The sequence below is a fragment of the Salmo salar genome, chromosome 09 (genome assembly GCF_965601325.2).
Source record: "Salmo salar chromosome 09, fSalSal1, whole genome shotgun sequence".
Lineage (NCBI taxonomy): Eukaryota > Metazoa > Chordata > Actinopteri > Salmoniformes > Salmonidae > Salmo > Salmo salar.
In genome coordinates, this window is record NC_138299.1 from 132,751,869 (window position 1) to 132,762,871 (window position 11,003).

The window sequence follows — 11,003 nt, forward strand, 5'->3', positions numbered from 1 at the left end:
ACTGACGCTCCTCTATTCAACGGCATCGCAATGTAAATATGACAATTATAGGCCTAATTGTTATGAGAATAAACTGACAGTTATACATTCTACATTGTTCTTATGAACAGAAACCTACAATAAAGGAATTTTCCTTTTCAAGATGGTATAATGTAATATTTCGTCTGAATTGGTTACACAATAATCACTGACAAAGAACTAGAGAAATACTGGGCTGAAAAACTTGAATTTTATCCTCAAACATACTGCCGACAGGGGGCACCATACACTCAGAGAACAACTTAGGTCTTATTTCAATTTGTTAGGGGTATTATCATTCATTTAGAGGCCTCATTCATCTGATGTTGGGAGATAATAATAATAATAATAAAGCTATAATATAATAATAGGTAGCATATATACATTATTAATAATTAATTTAAAGTATTATTATTATTAATTTCAAAGATACTTTCACAGTATCCAGTAGGTACTTTAACTGTATCCAGTAGGTACTTTAACTGTATCCAGTAGGTACTTTAACTGTATCCAGTAGGTACTTTAACTGTATCCAGTAGGTACGTGAACTGTATCCAGTAGGTACTTGAACTGTATCCAGTACAAAATATGAGTGAACACAACTTGACACATAGTTTTTTTTATTGAAATTGTGAGATAATTCAACAAAAAATCACAACCAGCATAAGCGAGATACGCTTTCAATTGTAAATATATTTATATATATAGAGAGATATGCATTATGCCCCATTTAAAGAGAAGTGTTATCATTCTCTCCTGTGTTAGAGAGAAATGACCTGAGGTTTTCCTATATCTCTGCCTCTCCTGCAGATAATAGTCAGGTAATGTGACAAATAGGCAGCTTTCTCTCTATCTATCTCTATTTCTCTCTTTTCTGATATTAGTTTTTGCAGACAGAGATTGCAGATAAACATGGCACACATGATTGTTTCCTTCACGTGTCACAGGCAGATAATCAGCTATGCATTACAGATAAAGACTTTCTGGTTCAAACCAACAAGCGCTAAATAGCTTTCATTTACAGAATACGTTCATGTGAAATAAAAAATAATAAAAAGCAACGAGTTAAACTCTAAATATTATATACACGTCAATGTACAGTCTTAAATAAATTAATACCAATTGCATATTCTTGGATTCCTTTATAGCTTATTTACAGAATTTATTTTAATTACATAAATAATTCAAACAAAAAATCTGGCAGAAATGATAGGCCTAAGCGTTCTTCTATCAATTATTTTTCACGGAACGTTGATTTTATCCATCCCTTTTGAAATAATAGCCTATGTTTTAAAAACGTTTGGGATGTAGCTTGTTTTCCTGTCGTTTTACAGGTCGCACCTTCTCCACAATGCGGGCAAAACGCACACCAGTGTTCATTCAGTACTTATGCTGCTGTAGTGCTCTCATCATTTAAAAAAAGCACGTTTATTGATTATAGTTTGAAACTGTTCTCTCTTCAGTCCCTAAAAACAATGCCACGACGTTGCCACCTTTCGTTTAACATCAATATGCTCTACATGGAGAATGTTGTTAATAGGTTTTCCTCCTTAGGAAATCCTCCTCCTCTTAGTGTGCTCAAGTTTTAGCCAGACGCCTAAAAATTCAGTGCCCACTTTTGGTTTTCATATTATTTCGATGCTTCAATTTCCTATAATATTGAAAGCGTACCCCACACAGAAACAGTAAGTGACGACGCTCGTTCTCTCTCCTTCATTCCCTGACTCTTTTCTCAGTCCAGGCGCGCGAAAAGGTAGGCCTGTATTGACATTTCCTCGCGTAATGTGCTGTACAAAATTTCTAATAAAGTCCTCTGATATTTCAAGCCAAGTCGTGGTGGAATATATTATTCCATTAGTGAGATCACTTAGGAGAGTCTCTCGGGGGGTACGTCTCTCTCTGGCTCTCAAGGCCGCTCACTAGTCTCTGGATGTTTTGGAGCTCATTGATAGAGTCCTTCATCGATTTGGGGGAGCTGGTCCTATGACTCGACCCCGCTTTGTGGTTGTGGAGCTCAGGCACGGGACTCGTTTCCCTGCTGCCCGATTTGGACGACTCGGAGCTGGGGTTTAGGCCGCCTGGCAGGCCGGTGGTGAATAGACTTGTGCTCTGGGCCATAGACACGGGGATCTGGTAAGGGTTGAACCGGAGCCGGGGGCGGGAGCTGGTGAGGAAGGGATTCCTCGAGAGCGAGCTGGCTGTAGTGCTAGCGGGCATGGCGGAGGCCGCGGCTGCAGCGGCAGCCATGTAGGTGTACGGGTAGGGGAACAGGCCTCCAAAGGACGGCATGGGAATGCCCTGAAATCAGACAGGAGAAAATGCCAGTTAGTACTGGGACCGTGATAGTGATATATTCAGACCAAATGACTAGCCTTACTGAACCTTGGGGAGGCCGCTCAACGACCAAATTACGCACGGCCTGAATAGCTAGTTCACTTCAATAATTAAACCTACAAGGAAGTCGTCTTCTACGATGTTAAAGAACCCATTAGAATAATGAAGGTTATATGGATGGGATGTTAAAAAGGAGAACGCTTATTCGCAATCCAAAGAGAGGTAAATAAAAGCCAGGCCTCTCGTTTTTACTCCCACACATTCCCTATGAGTGGTTGATTTATGGGTGCTCTTCTAAAGCATGTTCTTTTAAAACAAATATCAGACTGCTTTGAAACACCATTAACAGAACTGTTGTTCAAAATAATAATAATAATAATAATAATAATAATATAGGCCTAGACATGTTTTGGTCGCTGTTCTGGCAACATGCGTCCACTCACTGCGGTAAGTGTGCAAGAGCCCCAGGACTCCCTAATCCTAGTGGCAGTGACCTGATAACTCAACAACATGCTGCGCATTTTTAGTTATGCCGAGATTGGGCATGCTAAATCTGGCCAGTCAAATGACACAATGCAAGGCGTCTACAGTGGACTTTAGGCACTACGTTTGCACATACTTCAGGTTACTTGTAAGACTCGTACTTCATTAGTCAAAGTCTATTCTAGTGCCAAATAATGATGCCCCCAACGGTGTTGGCGCCATCAAACGAGCATAAAGGGCTATAAGTGATCACTGAGTTCAAACAAACAATTTGTTGCCGTGTAGAATTAAAGTCTCTCTTACCTGAGAGGCGAGCATGTGCTGCGAAAGATGGAAGGGGAAAGGGTTCGGCGCGCCCCCAGTGCCCTGGGCGGAGAGGCTGCCGTTTTCCATACCACTTGCTCCGGATACCGAGGCCAATAGATGTCCCATGCTCATGGCAGAAAACGCACCTGGGCCCATAGCGAACTGTCCAGGGTGAAATAGCATTTGTCCGGCGTTCATTGGATTAAAAAACTGCTGGCTGTGCAAGCCAGACAGGGCCAGACTCTGCAGGTGGCTCGCGCTGAAGTGTGATGGACTCTCTGTTTGAACCATGAGCGGGGAGAAACTTTCCTTGCTCGCGCTTATCCCGCCGCTGTCTGTGGTGTCCTTTTTTGACGAATCTGTAGTGTCTTTCCTGTGCCTGTTCTCCGTTTTGTCTCCTTTCTCAAGGTTCCTTATGCTGAGTATGGAGTCGCTCGACTTTCTTGAGTCCGGATAGTCGTCTTTCTTTTCCAGACTCGGCTTATCCTTCACCCGGTCCTCGCACCTCGGGCTGAAGGGAGAGGGCGGCTCCGGTCCAGGGCTGTTCGATGCGGTACAACGCTCATCCAGATGATCAAGTTCTTGCTCACTGTCAGTACAGGTTTTATCATCTGTTATAAAAAAAAAAGTTGTAGTCAGAATTGGCTGTATGTTTTGTGGGCTTAAATGCAAAATAACTGACAAAATGCCATGTCATGCTCAGACTTAATTTAATAAATTTTAAGAGAATTAATAATGGAAAGTAAAATATCAGTTGAAACGGTAGTGGTTAAAACATTCACAAGCACACCCACACGCACTGTGTAAGTGATGATTTTAATTGTACAGTCATGATTTAGTGTCAACGTGCCTTGTCTAACCGTTTCCTTCCTACATGTCAGCCCAAGAGTTTTACTCGGAGCGTTAACATGGGGCTTTGTGTTGTATTTTTTGGAGGCCAACTCTCTCTGTTTCCTCAGAGTAAATAGACTTATGAATGGAAAGTTGAGCAGTCTGCAGCTGCTGTTCTTCGATGGTCAAATAGCCTGATTAAGTCTATGCATTACAACACGAAACAGTTGTTTCATAGTTCAATAATAAGTGAGTTGAACAAATACCATGTCACATAATAACATTTTACATCTGAAGAACAGGAGCTGCTGAAAACCAATAAAGTACATTTTGTAAATAGAAAACGTTCTATAACACTGTGTTTTCTTGGTAAATTGCACATAGATTTCTATTCTGTAAATGTTAAATGTATATTACTTGGACATAATACATGAAATGAAGTGAACACAAACCTATACTGTTGCAATGCACAATATGGGTATAGGCCTAAAGGAGGTGGCCTTTGGTCTACTTATGTCAGCCACCGTAAGTCTAAATGCCATTGGCCACAATAGCATTATTATGTTTAAGCCTATCAAACGAATTGAGATTTAGGTTGAATATAATTTATCTTACCTGGGCTGATTCGACTGAACCTAAGCGGGCTGGATCCAGATCCGATTGGAGAGTGTGCACCATCTCTGCCGGTTGTTGGTTCACTAGAAGAGGCATCAGAGTCGCCCCCGTCTCGGTCTGCTTTGCATTGGTCTTCATACATCCGCATGGAGGGAAGGGTCAACTGTTTCCTAGAGTTGAACGGTTCCCTTTTAATAATAGTGGGTACATGTATTCAAGTAAGGCATCCATACACCATTAACATGACATCAGGGCAGCTGTGGGCCGACCTACATTCAATGATAAGCCTACATCAGAGCTGAGAATAGCATGCATTTTGTCATTTTTATTTTGTTAACTAATAAACAGATTAAATGGAATAACGTTGGGACATGGTTAAAACATGCATAACATATGTCCTATGCATACGATCGTATTATGATAAATATAATGTATATAGAAGTAGGCTAGACTACACAATGTGATGGGCGAATCGACATAGCCTATGCTTACCTTTTCTCTCTCCTTCCATTTCCGGTGTCTCTGAATCCTTTGGCAAAAGGGTTATTATCAATCTTCAGCTGTGTGATCTGTGGACAGGAAATGGAGAAAATATATTAAACAGTGCTGGGTGTAAACAAGATAAACAATGAAAAATAGGCCTAACCAAGACGTTAGAATTAACTAGCAGTAGCAGCAGTAGTAGCAGTAGCAGTAGTAGTAGTAGTAGTAGTGGTAGTAGTAGTAGTAGTAGCAGTAGTAGTAGTAGAAGTCTTAACTCGGCCTATGTGCCTATAGGTCCAGGCCTAATATTGAACTGACCTATATATAGGGTCACGTGTTTTTCTCAACATTATTTATTGTGATATATTTCTCCCACACACAGTGTCCCGTTAAACACACCGAACAGAAGTCACTCTGTTGAAAGGAAGCCCCGGTACATGTTGCATTATTAATGGAGGTTTAATGACGAGGCGTTATTCTCACGACCCCCATGAGAAACATTGTTTCTCCATCCATTTTTTTCGGAGAGTGAGAGAGGGGGAGAGCTGAGTGGGGGCGACTTGAACAGATGACTGACTATCTTATCCATAATTAATTATGTGGTTTGGATCATTGCTACTTCATGCAAGGCTTGTATGGAACAAATACTGCATGGGCTTTGGAGCCACCCCCGTCACTGGAAGGGCTGTATGCACGCGGCTTGGTTTGTCCTGTTTCCCCCCTCCTCACCTTGTATGGAACTCTTGAGGAATTCGCGAATCGACCAATCAGGGAGTCGCAGTTCCCCGTCTGTCACGCTTTGATTGCGCAGGCAGCCTCTGAGACTGTGTAGCTCGCGGACAAACTGGCGAGGCTAGTGCCTTCTAATCGATTGTGACTTTTTGCCATAAACTTTACGATAGCAACAAGACCACCACAGGCCCCTCTGACACGGACGCCAATTAAACTCAAGGAGGGGGAGAAGAGAGGGGGTCGCAGGGAGCTAGATAATATTAGACTGCAACTAAAATAAATACTCAATACATCAAATCTAGGAATTACTGACACTCTGAAGAACCATGAGAAATCCGTCTTTAACCAACTGGTGTCAGTGTCCAAAGATGCGCCATCTAATTAGATTTGAATGGAATTGTAGCCTTTAATCAACAGCAGCAAATCGTCCATAGCCCATAGACAGAAAGACAACAGCAAGTCAACTTTTTCAAATCCGTATTTTACTAGTCAAATATATGCCTGCAATTGTAGGCTAAACTGGTTACCTAAGGTTAACCATAACATTTGACAATGACGACCAACATGCGGTTTGATTGGGCAGGTGCATTTAGTCCTACAGATTAAAAACCCTGCAAAAACGGTTTCACTGTAAAAAGTCGGACTATATTCGTCAACAAAGATCATTAAATGCAACAAGGTTGTACAAACGAGTGAGGCCATCGAATTCCACAAATGAGCCAACTTTTCACAGCATCAAAACAAACAAAACTAAAACAAAATTGAACCTCAGATGAACCTTTTGCTGATAGAAAATCGTGGCATTTATGTGAATATAGGCGAGGTTATTTCATGGTCTCTAACATTAATGTAGCCTGTGTTAAATTACACTGTATTGTACTGTATTGTATAGGCTACTGTATTGCTTACCTTATCGTTTTGATAAGCTGTGACAGCGATGAAGTCTGTCTCTGGAAACACGTAAGTCCTGAACGTGCTGTAGGGGAGCTTCAGGATGTCGTTGGCCCTCACGATATGAAACCTGGGCTGGTATTTGTGCATGGAATTAAGAATCGTCTGTGGAGGGAAGGGAAAAAAAGAATGATTATCATTTCATCTACACCATCTGATGCTAGGCCTATCTCAAAGTCCCGCTTAGGCCCATACGTGATTAATACAATACAATCATGTACATCACATTCAATTAAAATATGCTATTATTATTTCTTATAAAGATTATTATTCATAACAATAAGTAGGTCTATTCAGAATTGGGCCTACTGCGTATTCTTAGAATGCAAGAGAACACACCTTTGGTCAACACAGATCGAGATAGAAAACAATACTAAAGATAAACATTCATGTAATACTGGCATTATCATATATGCTGGCTAACCTACTGGGTATCTGATAACATTTCTAACACATGTATATTCTATACATTCATTAACTACTACAACACGTAGGCCTATACACACTGACTGGATAATTAAAGATACAGGTTGGATAGCCTATGGTAAAATGTAGGCCTAGATCTATTAAAACACTGTCTGCAACATTTTGCAAACATGTCTGGATGCGTCTGGCATGTAAATGTTGAATTTGTTTACAGTCGGTTTGTTTGCACATAGGTTTACGAGCATTGAACAAAACACACGCAGTAACACTGCAGCTTCTCTCTAGCCGACTTTCTGAGGCATCCATCATTTTCCTCTTCTCCGCGGTTTATTTTTTAAAGTAGGCTACAAACAGCACTTCAGGGACCAACAGCGAAACATGAACGACCTTCGAGTTCGAGTACAGGCTACATCCACACATTGTTTTTATTCCACGCTGCTCAAGCTGGCTCAAGACAGTGAGGCTAGGTCAGAATAAAGCAATCAAACCTACGTCAAAGGACTCCACAGAGGCTCGCCCGATCCAAGCCGATTTCCACTCTGCCCAGTTTCCTAGACCAGATTTCTGACTCTCATAATCCCCATTTCTCAAGAACTCCCCCTTCGCTAATATGATTTAAAAAAAAATAGCACATCTAATACTTGAATCGTGATTTCAATTCTCTTCCTCAATTGTGTAAAACTTCGTTTTATAAATGTGTAAATGCGTTACATTATTAACCTACTATATCTACTAACAACAAGAGCGTTCGTGATATTAGATTTATAGTCTACTTTTATGAAGCTTTAGACAATAATATATTGGGAGATCATATTTGGAAACAGGCCCACATTGAACACATGTCGACAGTGGCAACAGCGTGGCAATACTAAGCCATACATATTGGGAAAAATGCAGTGCCAATACGTTAGGCCTACTAAAATAATGTTGCAAATAGAATAAGAGTATCCAAGAAATATAGAAATATCTCGCTTAAAAAATCCAACAGTATCTGTCTTTAAATACACCGCGTTACTCCATAACCTAAAACATAAGCTGTATAAAATGTGTGTCATGTATTATTATTAATCACAAATACAATTGCGTGTTTAAATGTAAATAAAAGTCAACATACAGTACTTACAAATCCATGCTTGTCCGATATATTGTTGGTCAGCTTCAGTTTATGAAAAGCAACAGGCTTGGCCATCCACTGCTCTCCCGTAGCCGGGCTATCCGGGTGAATGTACATTCTTTTGGGCATCTCCGGATCGGCCTTTCCCGCTACCATCCAGCGAGAATTGTGGAACTTGTAACGGCAGTCGTCGGCAGCGACTATATCCATCAATAGAATATACTTGGCTTTTTTATCGAGCCCATTTATTCGGACTTTAAACGGAGGAAACATTCTCCTGGAAGACAGACAAATATGCGTGGAATTAACTGCATGTAGGCTTATTCATAAACATATGACATTTAATGTAATCAGACAAGACACAGAAATCTGACAATAACATTGTATTAACATGTCATTAGGCGAGTGGCTCTCTCCTTTGTGTCCAGGGAAAATACAACACTATTTAATCGATATAGGCAAATTAAAGTAATATTAATTGACAGAAGTGTTCTTTATAATAAAATCATTCCATCGAATTATGTACATGCAACTTTGAAAATACCATGATAGTTGTAGGAAATAAAACGAGTAAGTGATAGGCCTAATAGCCTACTTACAAGTATTCTGTATTTATTTTATTTTGTTGATTATAATATTTAGGAATTCGTCTGTAATCAGTCAAGTGAAATATATTTATGACATGACACTATCACTTAGGTTAAATCACAATCCTCTTTTTCCAGTCCGTCAGTCTGTTTACAAAATCCAGAAGCTCAACTGTCATGACAGAATGCAGTTTGATCCATATACTGGTATCGTTTTGCTGACTAAAGCCAGGGGAGTTTTTTTCCCTCTCTGGCAAGACTACTAACCTAAAGTAAACTCAAAACGGCTCGTCTTTAATGCATTCAACATTTTCTAAATATTGCAAATATTGATCCTTTACGGTCTCTGATAGCGTCTGTAGGAGACGCTGTTAAAGACGCTCCAAGCTTGATTATAACAATCGAACCATCGAAACTAAATAAAATGCTATAAGTCAGGTCACAATAGTAAACTGTGATTGTATTTATCACTTTTAAGTTAAATAATTAACTTATTTCGATAATAAACTAGGCCTATAAGTTAAAGAACAGACGATAGTCTACAAAGAATAGCATCAACACATTGAGCCAGTCTAGCCTAGAGCAGGCCCTGTAATATTGTTTCGCTGGAATCCTAAATGTAACTACTTTCGAACCCGCTTGCTTTCGCCATAATCTTTCTGAAGCGTTACAGAATAAATCTGAACACAAAACCTATACAGTATGGACAATATTTGTCCCACCCAGATTTACATGCTATAATCGCCATTGATGGACAGAGAATAACCATGACGCTGTAGTCAGCCTCGCTGGCAATTATAATCAGAGCGCACTCTTACCTTCCAGATTTGGTAATAACCATCTCTGTTCCTATTTTGTGAAACTGGTCCCATAGGTCCTTGGCCTCCAGTGTGACTTTAGGGTCGTCCTCCACCTCTTCCTCGGGCTCCAGGCTCTTCAGGCTGCGGAGATGAGCCGCCTGGTGGTGGTGGCTGAGAGCCGGGTGGAGCCCTGCCTCCGCGGCTCCGACGAGGTGGTCCGACATGGGCTTAGTAAGAGCCGCGTGAGGCAGAGTGAGCGTCGGGAAGAAGGAGGGCTGCGCGGCCGCTAGGAAAGCTGACATGGAGAAGTCGGTCGGCCGGTGAGCGTGGAAAGGGTGATAAGCCATGGCAGTCCCTGTGAAAACTGGATCTCTCATCGGTGCATCCAAAATATCGAAGTGAAATTATGATATACAGTGATATTCTCCCCCCTCGGCAAATCAGTAGGACAGTTTCCAGAATAATGTATTGTTATTTCTGTAAGAAGTATACACAAGTAATGTCGAATACTGTGCCAGATAGGCTATGAATAGACGGGTTATAGCAGAAAAAAACTGAATTGATAGGAACTAGCCTATACTACACGTAAACTCCCGTTGCTGGTACCTCCACGAAGTGCAGTAACAATATCAGTCAAAGATAGTGAAGCAGCTACGCTTTGAGAGCAGAATCGTTGTTTCCTTCTTTCTCTCGACCAGTCGCTTTGAGAAAAATAAGATGTCTCTCTGAAGGCTGAAGCAATCATTCCACACGGACACGGAGTTGAAATGGTTAGATCTTGCCCTGTTCACTGAAGAACTGTGACTATCTCACATGTTCTTCCTGCCTCGATCCCAACACTAATGAACCAAGCCCCTTTGATTGCTGATTTTACGCTTTCTGGACCAATTGTGGGCCTCTATAGGCGTGGTTTTGACAGCTCGAGCCAGACTCGAAGAGAGGGGGTGGACAATAAGGTGTCGGAAGCATTAGCAGTAAGAAAACATGTCAACAGAATAAAATATTAACCAATGACAGGAAAGCTCGGGAAATCCCACCCCCATCTCCAAACCAAACACCGGGTCAGCCCTCAATTCTTGACCGGTGGAGGCATCACCTCGGTCGGCTTGCGCTTTATACTTTCGATGAGGTGCATAACTCCAGCCCAGAAACAGTGCCCGAATAGATAGCCTACGTTTATTACTCTATATTCGCTTTCATGATAGCCTATAGGTAGACTAAATAATGTTAGTAGGCTATACCGGTGATTGTTTTTTTTAAAGAATGAAGAAGATTCCAAATAGATTCGTTGTGGTTCCATTCCATGTGAAGTTGATATTATCA

General features: G+C 41.0%; 1 protein-coding gene across 4 annotated transcripts; it reads right to left on the reverse strand.

Annotated features, from left to right (window-relative positions):
• Positions 1–621: 621 nt before the first annotated feature.
• LOC106612865 (T-box transcription factor TBX2b) lies at positions 622–10,619 on the reverse strand. 4 transcript variants are annotated; one of them, XM_014214453.3, is made up of 7 exons: positions 9,699–10,619; positions 8,294–8,570; positions 6,712–6,858; positions 5,080–5,156; positions 4,588–4,757; positions 3,139–3,752; positions 622–2,316 (listed from the first exon to the last, which is right to left on the reverse strand). In XM_014214453.3, exons 1-7 carry the CDS (start codon positions 10,055–10,057, stop codon positions 1,882–1,884), a joined length of 2,079 nt encoding a protein of 692 aa, XP_014069928.1. In that variant the 5' UTR covers positions 10,058–10,619; the 3' UTR covers positions 622–1,881. The 4 variants fall into 4 exon arrangements, with proteins under 4 accessions (XP_014069928.1, XP_014069926.1, XP_014069929.1 ...); XM_014214451.3 differs by having other exon boundaries at positions 4,588–4,775; XM_014214454.3 differs by having other exon boundaries at positions 8,303–8,570; positions 9,699–10,617.
• Between the last annotated feature and the right edge of the window lie 384 nt (positions 10,620–11,003).

Coding starts and splice junctions, on each gene's coding strand:
- LOC106612865 (XM_014214451.3), bottom strand. CDS start 10,057: ATGAGAGATCCAGTTTTCACAGGGACTGCCATGGCTTATCACCCTTTC. Junction 8,571..9,698: donor GTTATTACCAAATCTGGAAG/GTAAGAGTGCGC, acceptor TCTGTCTTCCAG/GAGAATGTTTCCTCCGTTTA. Junction 2,317..3,138: donor AGCACATGCTCGCCTCTCAG/GTAAGAGAGACT, acceptor GTCTGATTTCAG/GGCATTCCCATGCCGTCCTT.